This window comes from Chelmon rostratus, chromosome 11 (genome assembly GCF_017976325.1).
Source record: "Chelmon rostratus isolate fCheRos1 chromosome 11, fCheRos1.pri, whole genome shotgun sequence".
Taxonomy (NCBI): domain Eukaryota; kingdom Metazoa; phylum Chordata; class Actinopteri; order Chaetodontiformes; family Chaetodontidae; genus Chelmon; species Chelmon rostratus.
This window is the reverse complement of record NC_055668.1, coordinates 15,173,301-15,190,153: the sequence shown is the minus strand read 5'-3', so window position 1 is coordinate 15,190,153 and position 16,853 is coordinate 15,173,301. Positions and strand designations below refer to the sequence as shown.

Below are 16,853 nucleotides of genomic sequence, written 5' to 3'. Positions count from 1 at the left end.
TGTAAAGGTAATGGGCCAGCAGTAAGACACGGAGAGGGGCGGGGAGGGGAGAAAGTGAGAGAGAGTGGGAGGGATTTATTCTCTTTTTTTCTCCCCCTCTTCATCTCAGGGAGCTGCACTGTAGTTTACACTGGGCTGATAGGCTATCACATACCTCCCTTTAAGCTGTCATGTCAGGAAACTACAGAAAGGCCATCTTCAGTAAACAGAGACTGCTAGTGCAACAAGGTTGTCTGCTCTCCGATGTTTAAGATGTGTTTTCAAAGCTGTGTGCATATGCATCACCGCACTTCAGGTTGTAGCATTTTTCTTTATAGACTCTTAATATAAATATGCAGCTTGTTTTTGCAACATGGCCGATGTATGCTATAGATAAGTACCTTTTGGAGAGCGTGCACCTTGCTTTTAAATAAGCTGTAATATGATAAATAATTGCACTTTCGCACTGTGAGGAAAGGGTGTTTTCCCAATAAGCGTCCATCATTTCCTATGATTTTCCTCTAAATCTGTCTTATTCTCGCTACTTGGATTGAATAAGCCTATTTACACACTTCTGGAGCAAGAACTCTGATTCCTGCCTCGTTTGCCGTTTCTAATCATGCATGTTTATGTGCAAGTTTGTGACAAAAAGCTTAACTGACAGCGCGACAGTTGATTTGCAGTGCTATTTTTTTCCACATCTGACTGTCATCCCATCAAAGCAGAATATCTGTCGGTGTCTTTGAGTGTCTCTCGCTGAATGATAAATATGTACATCCAGTGCCAATTATGCATTGACAGAGATGTCACTGAGAATGTAACATTTAAATTAAAATGATGGCATTCAGTTTCAAACTGCCTTGTGCGGTGACATGTTCTATTATCTCCTTCCGAGGTGTAAGACAAGGCAAAAACAACAACGATGAACGAAGGAACTATCCCAAAGGTCAAATCAATAACTTTGTTGTTACTCTGCTTTTTCTTGTTGGCACCACCTACATGTCAATCATTAAGCCTATTAATAGGCTTATTAGAGCCAAGACATACTCCTGGCTTTTATTTTCGTCTTGGAGAAGCTCAACATGCAAACTTTAGAAAGCTCTGAAAACCCTCCAGCTTTTAGTAAACAGTGTTGCAAGCTTGTCTGAAAACATACATGTTGGTTTTGCTGTATGCATGTCTTTATGATGATTTTACATGAGCTGCATAATCGCATTATGTCGTCCATGGAAGTGCAACAAGCTCTGTATCACACAGGAAAAAAAACACAAGGCTTGATACTTTAATTGGCAGGAATACTTGTCTAATTATCACTTTTCTGTGCGCTCTCCATGCTGAGATTATGTAATTATCTTTTTGAAACATTGTGTAACGATATTGCTTTGTGTATGTGTGTGTACTTGTGTGATTTCTGAGACGCTTCTGTACCTGACACTCACCAAGCTACTTAATAATATACTGGAAAGGCAGCTAATTATATCATAATAATGGCTTGATGAAAGCAATAAGGCAGGCCGGTGAATGAATGATAGCAGTGTTATCCTGCTCAAGTTATATCTTCATCTCAAATTATTGGAATCACACCAAACAGGAAGTTCTTTAATCATGAATGTGTTTATTCATTATGCCACAAGAATTTGGAGTCTTTGCATTTGTTATCATTATGCAAATCACGGCCAATACTAAATGGTATGGTTCTCTGCAATGATATTTTCAGCAAATTGAATCCCTTATCAAGTTAATTACTCCATGTTTACAAGCCCCCCCAAGCTAGGATATCCCAATTAAAGACTACACCTGTTCTATTTGTGGGATTTGTATTTGTTACATGTGTCATTACATGTTCTCCTGCAGAGCACAGGTTTGTCAGGGGGGGGGGAAGAACCACCAGTTAGACCCCTTACTGGGCTTCCAGGTTTCATCCTGCTTCTACAAACATTCTAGGCTGACTGCTGTCGCCTAGTTATGGGAGCCTTTGCAGAAAAGAGGCAGGAACACAGCTGACACACACATCCGCAAGACCTGCGGAGGGGGTAGATGGGTGATCTGACGGAGGGCGCGCCCGAGCACCAGCAGCGGCAGCATCAACAGCAGCAGCCGAAGACTGCTTTCGAAACTTTTTAATTAGCACTAATTACCTTTGCAGGAAAATGTTGAGGCTTGAAAGGATTTGTGTCAGCAAGTGGGAGATCAAAGATTGTGGTGCTGTGCATTTTAATCTGAACACTGAGGGGTAATAGGGAGCTGTTTGTGCGTTACAGAGAGGGAGGGAGGGAGGGAGAGAGGGTGAGAGGAGGAAAAGAGGCATCCCAGGTGGTACTTGAGCAGTCTACCTCTAGTAATGCTGTCTACCAATCACACCACAAGTCCCGTCACATTATAAAATTTTCCACTAATACAGAGAAATTAACTTTTTTTTTGTGCCGCTGAATTGAATCACGGCTTTCCCTCACTTTGTTCATCCCCTTCCTTTATCTGCTTGCATGCATTCCTCAGCGCCGGCGTGTGCACACGCGTGTGATGCTGTGCACGCCGCTTCGTCAGACTGACAGGCATTTCATAGAGGTGGTTTTTAATGCATGCCTGGACATCACTGTGGCAGGGTCATCCATCAGACTTCAAGACAACATCGATCATTTGCCATGAAGAGAGCGCGGGGTAGTGATTATTTGCTATTAGGTGGATGCTGAGGCATACAAATGGCTGGCAGTTGACAGTTGAACTCACTCAAACGTAATGCGGGCTGGCTCCCCCTCTCAGGGAAATGTTGACAAGCACTGAGCCTGAACACTGTAATGACAGAGCGTACAGGCAGACGGGGCACTGAGGGATTTTTCCTCACAGATCGCAGCATCAATTATTTAATGGTATCTTTTATTTTATTGCAAGAGTACATGAGTTCATTTCCTGTTACATATTCTGTATACATCCACTGTATTTTTGTGCATTCTTTTATTCGCAAAAACCCCATTGTTTAATGGGAAGCGTGCTGATCGCAGTATGCCTCGGCTGATTGACCCTGTCACTGTAATTCTCCGGTATTATACACACTTAAAGATGTGTGAGCCTGTGTAGCATGCATGAGAGCTTGCGTGTGCTTGTTTGTGCCGCATTGATGTCCTCGCTGACTGAGATGCCATCAGCGAATTGATTTTCAGCTCCCGCTCACTGAGAGAGGAGGGCGTTTGTCATGTGGATAGACAACTAATCTTTCAACACAAACATTCACAAGACGCATGGCCGTACTGCGAGCGCGGGCCGGGCACTACATGAGGGAAGCGTTGTATGGGCTCTGAAGGAGCTCGGCTTCACCGGCGTGCCACTCGCCTCCCCTCTCTGATGATGTATTTCACAGTGTACAACACAGGCTGTTGTACGTGGGAAGCAGCTGTCATTCTGTCTGGCCGTGTAACAAACCTCACTCGCTGAAACTTTAAAAGAGACGTCCACCTCTCTGCCGTGATCTCGCCTTGTCTGTTGTTACCGGGAAAGAGGCAACTCTCTCCTACCTCTCAGTCGGGTCATTGTTGGAGCTTAGACTTCATCCCGGGCCAAACCAGGGTCAAGCAAGGCTTATGAGGTTGGGCCTGACAGGAATGTCTGTCAAGTCCTTATCCCTTGGCCAGGGTTGATCCAGGGTCATTAATCAGACAGGGATTGCAGATGCAAGGGGAAGCATGAGGCCAGGTGCTGCTGACCTCAGTACAGCGGCTTTGATTTTGTCTGGCCCTGGCTCTTAGTGTGTGAGTGTGTGTGTGTGTGTGAGAGAGAGAGAGAGAGAATTGACAGGATCAGTCCCTGTCTGATTCACAGTGCTCTCAGCTCCTCTTCCAGCGCTAATGACATTGAGAGAGAATATTAACCTCACACACTCAGCAGGAATATCCACAGGGGTAGTCTATAACTCAGACGCCGCAGGATCCACACTGGTATTATCATTCAAACGCACAAGAGCCAGCTTTAAACGTTCGACAAACGCACCATGGTGTAGACGCTTTCAACAATTTAATTTGCGCTTCTCACATAATAACCTCATATAGCATGAAGTAATGAGCGGTGATATTTAACTTCTTCACCAACAAAGAACTTTGCTAATTGTATTTCACAGATTTCTTCTTGCTTGATTTTGTTTATGCTCTCTAAAAATATATTTTTGTTTTGCACATGATGTAACCCTGTGTAAAGTTCAATCTGGCATGCCAACTCCAATTGACAGATTTGAAGCTGCTGATGCTTTTACACATAGGCTGTCAGGAGCAAGCATAGCGCAATATTCAAAACAGATTAAGAGTGAACCCACATAAAGAAGAGATTTGCTGGCGGCGCCAAACGTACTCTAATGATTTGCATCGCCATTAATAGTAATTTGCAGCTGCCTAGGAGGAGACGTGTAATCCCCTTCCCATGTGTGAATTGACATGCATTCAGGGAGGGCTGTGTGTGTGTGTGTGTGTCCTGGACGTGTGATCTTTAAATGACTGCCACCTGAGGCCTGGCAATACAGAGAGAGGAGTGCCACGCTGAGCAGTGACTGTCTAAATGTGAGGCAGATAGGGGGTGAGAAAGGGAGAGCTGTGGGGGAGATAGAGACAGATAATGACAGTCTAATTCACCATCGCCATCACAGATGCATGTACAGAGACGCGCATAGGCCATAAACTGTAGCTGGAGGGAAGAGTGCTGGAACAGACCTGATCAGCACTGTGTGGAGGTGGTAGGAGGATGTGGGGGGCTCGAGGGGTTGCAGGGCATTAATTTGCTTTACAGATAATGTCTATCTTATTTACCGCGAGCTAATCCTGATAGTGTTTTGATGCTGTATTTTGGTATTTTTTGATGTTTATTTGTGTTTTTGTTGTCGGTTAGAGTGACTTAATACTGTGTTGAACTGATGGAGGCATAGCGTATTAATAGGTTATGTTATATCCTCAGTTTTTCTACTGTTGTCACAAAACTGAATAACTGTGACCATAGTGCGCGTTTCACACTTACCACCACTTTGTTAAACTACAACATCAGTTCTACCCATTTAGTGTCACATTTAACATTTTATAGGTGTTTTGGGTAAATCTGAAAATTAGGTGAAATAAATCTCTTCCTACTACTTTTCTTTCTTGTTTAACATGTCAGGTAACATTATATCATTACAACTGCTCCAGTTGTGGTTGCATGATGAAATTCTCAGTGGAACATTACTTAGATTGTTTTAAACAAACAACATTTGGTAATATGGATAATTTATTGAATTACTGATTAAGCCTTGGATATAAGAGATATTTTGCTGTCTGCAGAGTGGCAAGAACCACAAGGATTTTTTTTTTTTGACTATTTTAGGCCCAATGGCTCTCTGGTCTCCCTCCTGCCTCCCTCTCTTACCAGCCATCCTCCAGTCACCTTTCTTATTAAGTTTATTAAAGCCAGTCCACATACTGGGTTTCCCAGGTCCAGTTCCTTTTCACATTCATTACAGTACCTTATCCTGGCAGGCAATCTGAAGTGTGCTCTGAATAGTCCATTATGCACATATGAAGGCCATCATGGCCCCAGTATTGGTCAATTCATCAAACATTTATCTGTTGCCTTCTGAACAGGACGTCGTTATGATCGTCACTGCAGCTCTGGCCCCTCCGCTTAGAATAACACCGCTTTGCTTTTCTGCACCACTGCGATCCTTGAGACTGTACACTGCAGCTGCAAAGGCTCTTCAGCTTTTCGCTCTGTGTGTGTGTGTGTGTGTGTGTGTGTGTGTGTGTGTGTGTGTGTGTGTGTGTGTGTGTGTGTGTGTGTGTGTGTGTGTGTGTGTGTGTGTGTGTGTGTTTCTTATTTACATTAGACACAGGAAGTTTTTCAGTATTGCTGTGCTAGCTGCAGGGATGTTGCCTCTGTGATCTGTATCACCATTTCAATAATGGCGAAGGCTTTGAGGTTGGGCTACATTATAGCTCGGTAATATATGACTCTGACAAACTCTACATTTGACCTATCATCTTCTGAGTTTCTAAAAATGACTGACTGTGATTCATTTAGGCGACAGTTTCAAAAGCAGCAGACATAAGAAGGGAGGCTGTGTAACACATGTAAAAGAGCCAGGGCTGCTGTTGTCTATTTTTCATGTGTTGCCTGAGGATATCTGACATGACACTAGCACACACCATTGGCAGGAGTGACTGACATTTCAGCCAATAATGGTCGAGGGTTTTCTTTCCTCTGTTGTCAGCAGTGGTTTATCAATCACTATGTCTGCATTAGTATTAGTGTATTGATCTGGCAGGGCTGCTCTCTGGGTCACTGTCTCCTCTCCAGCGTCCTTGTCTGGTTTCTCACATCCTCCTTCGCTTCCTCTGCTGACTTGCTGCTCCAGCTAAATATTAGTGTATGTATTGTGTGCGTTCGGGAGGCAGGACCTGAGCAGATAATGAAGATTTCAACACATACATGCGCTACTTATGTAAGCCCAAAAGCACACACTCTGATGCACACAGGGCCACATGATATATGATGGTGAGCTTACACAGGCTAAGTGGTAGTCAAAGCGTAAAGACAGCCCGTGTGAAGTATTAGCTCTGACAATGAGGCTGATCATAATTATCTTAACAAGGAGAGGATTCATCGCCTCACCTCGTTAAAGCTACCGCCTCTCTCTCTCTCTCTCTCTCTCTCTCTCTCTCTCTCTCCCTCTCTGTCTTTTGTTAGAGGTTTAAGAAAACATGTTTGATCACACGTTTCTGTGGAAATCATATTTATATGTACAATGAGATGATGCAGTATGATGTGAGCAGAAATTGTTTTCCATATTGGCATTTTATAAGATTTTCTCCATCCTTTTTAGTAACAAAAAAATACTTATTTTTTCGTATCTTAATGATATACATGAAAAAACTGCCAGTTTCATCTGTGGAAATCACACTGGCAGATGTATGAAACGTGGCGAAATGGAAGTAGTAGTAGAAGCATATCTGTGAAATCCCAACATTTACCATTGCAGCAGAACTAAAGATGCATTACGGTGCATTTTCATTATCACTATCATCGCAACATTTTTTGAGGTGAATTGCATAATAAAATGTTAACATTAGAAAAACAGTTTTTATGTATTTTTTTTGTAAAATGTGTGTGTTGCATATGTGTTTTCCCTGTGTTTGCCATTTCCCAAATCTGTATAGCACTGGGACATTAATTATGCTCATTAGTTTTGTTAAAAGCAAAAGCTGTTTTTTTTTCTTTTTACAAGTACTTTTACTGCACTGCTTAAACTTTGTTAGTTTTCCAAGCCGCACATTAAAACAAGAAAGCTTATAAAAAGTAATGAAAGCAGCTACGGAAATCTGCAGAGGGAGCACAGAAAGCTGGAGAGTATTAGAAGTTCAATCCATGCACTGTAGTTAATGCTGGATGGGACTCAGTGGCTCTCCCCTGGCTGTGAATTTAACTGATTAAATCAGCCAGTGCACGCAGCAGTGGTGACATGAAAACAACAATTAATAAGGCTCCCTCCTGTGCCACGAGGCTCCCTTTAACCGAGCAGCTAATAACATAACCCACAGGACTGCAGCCCATCATACGCACACACACACACACACACACACACATACACACACACTTACAGGTGGCAATAATTAGTTAGCAACCTCACAGAAAATGCAATGTTTATCCAATGTGGTAACCAGTTGTGCCTAACTACACATTATAGCAAAGATTATACTCGCAGATTAATTGCATGTTGTATTGAATTCCCTGTCAGTGCAACATGCAAAAAATGCACAATTGTTTCTAATTTCTTGCTCGGGCCAACAGCCCGGTCATGCTTGCGTTACCGTACTTCTACTACTTGTCGTAACTTTCACAAAGCCGAGCAAGACGACAACGTTGTTTTCATATTTTGAGTTTGCTCATTTTTTTAATCCAACATAAACAACAGTAAATTGACCAGAGAGGAAAAAAAAAAGGAAAAATTGAATTGGTCCATACATCTGAAATTAATGCCCGCTCTGTAGAGTAGACTGTATTACGTGCTCGAGTAGAGTGCCCTATATTAAATATACTACCTTAATGGGTGTTTTTGCTTTCATAAATGAGAAGCACCATGGGGTGAAAAAAAAACAAGCAAACAGAGGAGTAGAATTTCATAAAACCTGGCACATCTCTCCATTCATCCATCTTGCCAATGCATTAATCAGACCTGATAAGAGGTTGTCAGCTCGCAGCTTTGCCAGCACGCTGGCTAGGTGCTGTCAGCTGTTGCCGTTGGTATCTAGCGTGCACGTTTGCAAAATGTTGACGTCTTTTGAAATGCGGCAGCTCAGTCCGCCTCACTCCCGTGTCCACGAGGAGTTGCTGATTTGTGGTTTTCCACCAGAGAAAATAGTTCATCGCTTTGCTTTGTAGTTCAAAGTTGCTGCCGGTATATCCGCTCCGTGCATCCACTCATGTGTGTGGACCAGCAGATGAAGCAAGATAATTTGGTCTGGCTAACTAAAAGTGTCCTTTCACATTTATCCCTGCTTCTTTTGACAGTACGTAGTTATTTTTTCATAATGAATGTGAATGTACATCACGTCCTGCCCTGCGCTGCTCGCAGCTCCTTGCCACCCATTGGCAGATTGTCACGATAAAGGTGTTCTATTTACATAGCTCCAGGTTTGTGTGTATCATGGCAGCCATTGACACAAGGCAGATCCAGGGAGGAGCAATAGTTCACGCTGCAGCTGTTTAGACCTCACTGTACCTTGAGTTTGTCATGTTGCAATGTGACACCGCTCAGTGGAATTTATATTTACGTAACCTAATGTCAAGGTTATCTGTCTCTTTTTAAACCAGAAACATACTGTGCTTAACATTTAACGTAGACTTATGAAAATTTAGATCTTGGAGTACATAATTTGTGAGATTAGTCAGATATATCTGATAATTAAAAATGCTGTATTTCAATTAAAAATACCTGTTGAGTGAACTGTGAGAAACAGATCCTGACAAGTATGCTGTCTGCGTCAAGTTCTGGCAGATTTAAATGTCAATGAAGTCACACAGGACACTTTAACATGGCATGTTGACAGTATGAAGGATTAGACAACACACACGTTGCCTTTGTGCACCTTCCATGACTTGAACTTTGCAGGGCCCGAACATTACTCCTAACACCACCCTCCATCATTTTTATGCCTGTGTGAATGTGCATGTGTGCGAGGAGGAAAGAGTTGAGGTGGCCCTTCACCTCTCTTTGCTATGTGTCATAAAAAGGAGCGGAAAGGCAGAGTTCCTCCTTCCAAAAAAAAACAACAACAGCGAGAAAAAAAAAAAGCATCCTTTGATGTTAAAATCCCAACACTAACCCCTATCGCGGCACGGCTGCAAAGAAAGTTTCCCTTCCATTCCATCTGTGATTGCGAGTGTATTCCGGTCCCTCTGTGAAAATGATGGATGACAAGTTAAATTTGTGTCTGGGGAGTGAAGGTGAACTGTGACAGAGTGATTTGTCTTGGGAATGGAGGGTTAGGGTCAGGCGAAACTGGGCGCCTCAAGGCACAAGACATTGACAAATTCATCCTGCCCGCCGCATTTCTGAAGCCTTTTGTTTTGAATCCTGGCTACTCACAAGTGACCCCCATCCCTCATCCTGCCAGCCGCTGAAGGATGCCTCACCATGCCAGGGGAGCTCAGCACCACTAATTCTTGTCATTCACTTCCCTGACAGGCCTGGACCCATACTCTCCAGGCGTATGAAAGAGGGAGGCTGAAATATTTATTTCTGCACAATAACGGCTGACCAGATTTAGAGCCATAACAGTTTTCCTGTTGCCTTATCATTGCAGGTCACTGGCAGGCCTCAAAATGTTCACTGAGCTGGAAGAGCTGGTTGTTGACAACAATCTGCTTGGAAATGACCTCCGGTTACCCAGGTTACCCAACCTCCACACCCTAACACTCAATAAGAACCAAATATCCTTTCAAAGTAATCCCTTAGTTCCTTTCTCATTTTGATTTGCAGCCTCCCATGCAGGCGTAGATAACACACATCTGTATCAGAATGAGCACTTTGTTGTGTTTACATTCATACGTCAGTACAACCTGTCTTTGTCCCAAAGATCCAGTTCTTAATGTCATGGTTTTGCAGGGAGCACTGTGTGTTGCAGGAGAGAGTAGAAGAAGTTGGCTGTCACAGAGCTCCACACAGGACTAGTTTTTGAACCACAGGGACCTCTAGTGGATTCATATTTTAGAGTCAACATAACTGATGTGTGCTTTTTTTTTTTTTTTCAAAGAGAATAAAAAATTGTTGGATTAAAAATACATCCCAAGAATAAAGTATAATGCAGCGTAATGCATTTGCTTTTTGGCAATATCAATTATTTTAAATTATAGAGAAGATTTTTCACATTTGCATCTGTTGCGTTATGCTTTATTACACCGCTTTACTTCACCGAAACAAAATGAAATAATTTGATTTGTCATTTAACACACGAGAACATGCTCACATTTTGGCTCATTGATTATAACGGCCCCGTGTGCTCTACCCGGTAGAGTAAACACATTAAAACCAGAGCTCTGCACAGCCACCCTGCATTCAAGACGGAGACACATTGCGAGGCTGTTTATGATCAGTCAGAAATGTGTGAACTTCCCCTCTCAGCTTCAGAACAGGTTTAGCAATGTGTCCTGTTTTCCTCTGGTTATGCAGATCCTACTGGGTAACGATGCTCCCTCTCGCTCACACATTCACACACGCACACACACACACACTTCCAGAGTCAACATTAAAACTGGGGCTCCTTGAAGTGTGCGTCTGGGACTGTGTGCTGAGTTTGGTTGTGAAGTGGTCGGCACATGCTAATAGGCCAATTATGTACATCCTGTCGTGGCACAGTGCCATTTTAAAGCTCGAGCACTGCATTAGTGCAGTTGTATTTTGACACTTTGGGGCTCAATTTTCCAAGTGAATGTATTAGTGATGAATGTGGCTGCTTTAGGGGCTGTTTGTTTTTTCCACGTTTCGCAAAAGTTTTCCACAGCACGGCTCTGGGAAGCACGGACTGTTTGAACCGCAGGGCATCCATCATTTTGTCACTGTTCTGCACCCGGCCACCTAGGAAATGAAAGCGATCGAGAGAAAGGGAGGGAGAGCAGCAGCCAAATTGTGTCACTACTATATGCCAAAGCCTGCACCTTAAATTGCCCCTCTGTCTGCCCAGTCTCACAAAGCCGGTGACTGGCCCCTTTGAGCACCTCGGTAAATTTGACAGTGACGTGTTTTAGTGCAGACAGGCCCGGGAGGGGCTTTGCGGGTAGTAAATGCTAATGTAATTAACAGTGCGAGGTCCTTGACATCCGCCCTTTGACACCTGACTGATATCGAGGCCCTGCTTGAACACTTGGCTGATGTGACCCCGTCGCTGGAGTATCTAAGCCTGCTGGGAAATGAGGCCTGCCCCAACCAGCTGGTCAGCCCGGATAAGGATGAGGACGACTACCAGAGATACAGGTCTGCTACTACATGAGCTGTGTTGTGATGTCACGCATAAATAAGGAGTAGCTATTACTCTGACCTCTGATAGACAGATAGATAATGTGTGTGTTTGCAGATTCTGCCAGACGGTTTTAATACTCAGCTATTCAAAATGATTTTTGAATTTGAGTTTTTTGTAAGTAATGGATTTGGAGATGTTCTTTTTTTTTAACATCCAGCCCTTACATTTCACAAACAGACTGTGGATTCAACCACATCACTCTAAAAGCTTTGTCAACTGGCCCCCTCTACACTCCAGTTTGCAAAATGGATTTCATGTGTGACTAGTCACCACCACAAATGAGTGTTTACTACCCTGCCTTACCAGAGCAGATGATGCATTAAACATCAAGCTAGGCCTCAAGCCATGCAATATGACCACCATTTGTCAGGGTCCTTTACATGAAATGCGATAAAAGGCGAAAAGCATACTCTCTTTTGTCTGTTTTAGCCCTAAGTGCTTGTTTCTGACTCTGTGTTGCCTATTAATCATTTACCACCCATGCCTTTCTTGAATAATCTTTCTTCTCTCTTTTTGTCTCTTCCCCTCCCTCTCACTTCTCCCTCTCCCCCTTTCCCCCCTCTCCCCGCATGCTTATCTTACTGGTGAGGAAAGCTGTTCGGTTTTGACTGACAACGTCTAGGGTCCTGTAATGTAATATTCATAATGTGTCACATAGTAAAACATCAATTTGAGCGTGATGCAGATTTCATGTCTGACAAGGTTAGGCTGTATGCAGGTCGTGACAGCACTGGCCTTGGGCAATAAATACCCAGCCCAATGCCTCGGGAGCTCTCGGTCTCTCAAGTGAAATACCCTGGCGCGTTGCATCGGTGCCCCAATTAGTGCAATGACATAGAAACATAGTATTCATTCACACAGTGCTGTGTAGTCTGCAGGGAGGTTAAGTGTCGTCCTGTTCTTAGCCCATCATGCGTACGCTCAGAGGCCATTTTTAGTACTGCAATAACACAAGAGTTTAAAGCTGTAATATTAGATGTTCACAGTGGTTACTGATAATGCAGCAAATTGTTTATCGGACGCTGTCGCCACAGAAAACCGTCTGTTTGAGGAACCCTGGAAATGTTGTGACAATAGATGTAACTCAGCCTCTGTCTTTTCCCTCGGCCGCTGGGATGAATGAAGATTAACGTGTTTTCATGTGACATTTTAACCTCTTATCTTGAGGAAAGTTATCAGTTTGTCAGATCTCCTTTTGTGGCAGATCAAAGAGCTTGTGGCTGAGGTGCCCCACCCACCAGCTGTACTTTGTGGTTGCTCAACTTTTTTAAAAAATTGAACAAATGCAGCTGCATAGTAATTACCCGCAATGTCACCATTCAGCTGAACATAAACAGAAGATTTGTCTGTCCATGTATCTGGAATTTACAGACGACATACACACAACAAATATGAAGTTTCCAAAAAATAAATTAAACATATTTTTGTCAGGTTTTCCAGTCATTATGATTCATCCAGTTCTTCAAAAGCCTTCTCTCCAATAACCACTTTCAAGGGCAGCAAAAATCTCATTGTTGTCAATGCGCTTGCTATTGCTAAATAAAGTGTATGGGCCTTTTTCTCCAGTCGTCTACCCCCCTTCCTCACCCCCTGTGCTCTCTCGTCCTCCCTCTTTGGTTGAGTTGAATCATTAATATCCCTACTGGCTGACAGAGCCTTGTCATCTGCTCTGACCCTGTGATGGTAGGTTACCTATGGAGAATGACCTCTCCGCATGTCTCCCAAGGGCATCTTCACGTTTCATCATGGAAATGCCCTGAACAAAGTCCTTTTGCAGGGAGGGACACACAGGATTGGACTGGGGCCTCTTGTTTTTGAGTGCTGGAGCTCTCATCGGAAAGAGAACCTTTATTAGGGGTTAGGAGCAGGTCATTTTACCTTATAATATTATTGCAATAAGATGTCATTTTGGACCATTTGATACATTGATTTAATCATTGCTGTTAAACTCTCATTCAAATTCTGTCAAATGTTTTTCTTCCTTAATTTCAAGGTATTTTCTGTTCCATGTCAGTCTAAACGTGATCCCTGCATCCCCTCCTTATAATCCTCAGGTGTTGAAAACTTGACACGGGCTTTGCCATCTCCCCTCATCGCCATCGCCATCATCAATTTGTCACGGCTCTTTGCGCACAGGTCGTGTCTGTGCCCATATCCCCCGTCCTTTCTCACCCTCCACTTAGGTGCTGCATGCACGTCCTTTTTGGCTACCAGCTCAGCCCTGACATACTGGTTCCTCTATCCCTGCCTGCCTGTGAAAGGATCTGTTGTCATCTATGTATTCCAGCCATTATCTTTTGACGTTTCTCTCCCTCCCAATGAAAGACAGAGTGTGTCTGAAAGCTTAGAGAGATATCTGTGATGCTGCCAGAATGACAGCTCTGGCAGACGGGTTGTATCTCCTTTCGTGCTATTTATATGTCGTACTTATTCTTATCAGCTTTGAAGGTTATTACATACAAGAAAAATATCACCATTAAATCTGCATCACCATTAAATCTCAGTAAACACGGCTTCTTTTCAAGTTTTGTTGATGCGTGCATTTACATATTAGAATGTGTGTCAGTTTGATTAGTGTATCACGGTTTACACACTTCCTTAGATTCTCTGTTTGTCTCTTTGTCAAGAACAGGCCTAAAAGGAGACCTTTTGAGGCAGCAGTACAGTGCAGCACGGCTGAAGCTGAATTGTTGTTTCCTCACAGGTACTTTGTTCTGCACAAGTTGCCCTGGTTGAAGTTTCTGGACACCAGGAAAGTAACCAGAAAGGAAGTGATGGAGGCACAGGCAAGAGGAGCATTCATGAAAGTGGTCAAACCCAAGTCGGAAGCTGTAAGTTAAGCCCTGTTTTTTTTGTTTTTTTTTTAACACTGTTTAAAGTAGTAGTCCCTCTGAAGTCTTGAGTGGATTTGTCACATTCATCCCTTTCTTCCTTTTTCTATTCTTTTCCTTTATCCTCCCTTTCTTCCTGTGCATGCTTGACTGTCAGTCTCCCTTTGCAGAGGTCCCAGCGCTGTGGCCCTTTGTAAAGAGTCTCTCTTTGCTATCGCTTCAAGTGTGCATGTGTGTGTTGTGTGTGTGCGCATGTGTGTGAATGTGTGTGACCACGGCCTGACCTGATTCCGTATGCATGAGCCCCAGATCAAAGACGACGGGCGGCTGTCCGGTCGCGGTTGTGTTGCCAAGTGTGACATGGCTGGCGATTGGAGTGACAGCTCACGTACATGGCGCTCACAATCGCTTAATTATCCCGAGCCCATGCACTTATTCCTCCCTCTGTTGTTTTGGGCCACACAGACTAATTAGAGTTCGGGAGGTGCATAGATATATCCACTTCAACCCTTTTCACCCCATTTTTTTGCCCCGTCTTCTACCCCTTTGATAATGCAATATAAATGAACGGCCTTTCCCTAGATTTGATTTCATGTAATTGTAAGGTCATGAAATATTTACTGTTTGGATCAGCTAAGCTTTGTCGTTTCAAGGTCTCTGGGGCTCTGACAGTGAGCCTGGGAGGTAAAAATGGATCCAGAGTAGCACGAGCAAAGGCATCCAATGACAAATCAGAAGCATGTGAGTCGATGTTGGGTTTAAAAGTGCACTGGGAAAACAAAATATTTATTGTTTCAGACAATCAGCTAAGGTAGTGTACTCTTTTAGTGTCAGTTCATGCTATGCTTTGTTCTTGATTCTTCATGCAAGTGGCAAGCGAGAAAGCAAAACATTGAAATAATTTAACCTCAGTCTGGCATGTTTGGTAGCTGGAGAAAAGTGGAATGAAAACACCGTTCATCCACTTTATATAAAAAGAAACTAAGGACCTCTACAATGCTTTTTGGCAGGGTAAAGTCACTTTATAAGATATTATTTACATAGCTTGTCAGTGAAAAAGAAATGTTTGCCTTTGTCGCCACAGCCTTAGATGAAAGGAGAGATAATCACTGATTCTAGCTGACATGATGTGTGTGTTTTTGTGTTTTTGTGTCTTTGAACCTGCTGTATATGATTATTTATTCCCTATGCAAAGTAAAAGGTTACAGCTTTGATGAAAAGGCGTCTACCCCCCATTGCACACAGTATTTTGTGCGCCTGATCGTACTTGTGCTGTCCTATCCGCAGTTCCTTATCATTAGCGGTGTTTGAGTCCACACAATGAAGAGTATTTTTGCCTGGACACATCCCATGTCTGGGCCCTGGGATGTCACAGCAGCGGCATTTCCAGAACATTTGTTTTGAGTTAGATGAGATGTGATGTGTCAACTACCACAGACTTGATGAGCCATGAGTACCTCCCGGCTCTAATTGTCCACATCATCAGAGTGATTGTAAGCTGACCAATAGTGCGGGCCACCAATTAATGAAACGTCTGCGGCAGAACAGGAAAGCGGGGAGAGATGATGGCATAATTAGATATTTGTGTTTGCTTTTATGTCTGGTACAGCAGGGTGTTGCTCATAACAGTAGCTCGTCGTACAGTGTCTGCCATTTGCTTCATTACAAAAGATGGTAATTAGCTGTCTCGCTGTCGCTTGCGCCGCCATTTGAGTCTCAATTAGTGCAAGAATTGGAGGGAAAAATACGGGACCACAGACATGATCTAAAAGGCTTTTTCTTTCATAAAATTACTTGATTTTGGCTGAATCTTTTAATTTTTTTTTCCTTCTGTACACAAGAGTTCTTCCTCTCTTCTTTATATGACAAATCTGCTTCCTGCTGTTTACAGTAGATAAATTGAAACCATAGAAACAGCAGCAACTGCAGCAGGGTTACAGCGATACATGCCCACTTATGACAGCATAAATCTGAAGAAAGTGCGCCTTTTCTATCAGATCATTCCCCTTGCATGATGTGTGTGTTGGAATAGTTAATGGACTCGCTCTGAATGAGACAGGGCTGAACTTTCGAGACCTCGCTTGAGTCATATCGGAGTGGATTGCGACCACGGTTTTAACTCCTTTTCAATCATGCCATTATGGCATGGCGCTGAGCGACGCCACATGGTTCTGATAAAACAGTTATGGTCTTTAGCACAATCTGAACACCATAACTTTTCATACATTTCCAATGTTTTCCGTGTTGCCTAAATCACAACCAGACAGTCAATGGCCGGTTGTTTGCAGGACAAGACACACACACACAAGCCTCTGATGAGTTTTGCAAGTGAAGAATTAACAAAAAGTTTGTAGCCTTTAGAGAAGGTCCGGAGTGAAACCTTCCCTGCAAGGACACACATGGTGACAAAGAAGAAAACAAAGAATTGTGCTCAAATAAGATACCTGTGTTCACACGCTGAGGATAATTTAGTCCCTTCTTTAATTGTTATTTCGTGTCTTCATGCATTAGTGGGCATAAG

At 43.1% G+C, this 16,853-nt stretch overlaps 1 protein-coding gene across 1 annotated transcript in view; it reads left to right on the top strand.

Annotated features, from left to right (window-relative positions):
- lrmda (leucine rich melanocyte differentiation associated) overlaps nt 1–16,853 on the top strand; it is a 202,592-nt gene that overhangs the window by 126,992 nt on the left and 58,747 nt on the right. The window contains exons 3-5 of the mRNA XM_041947991.1: nt 9,789–9,915; nt 11,316–11,455; nt 14,206–14,332. Of these exons, the coding sequence (XP_041803925.1) occupies nt 9,789–9,915; nt 11,316–11,455; nt 14,206–14,332 (394 nt within the window). The remainder of the gene's footprint in view (nt 1–9,788; nt 9,916–11,315; nt 11,456–14,205; nt 14,333–16,853) is intronic.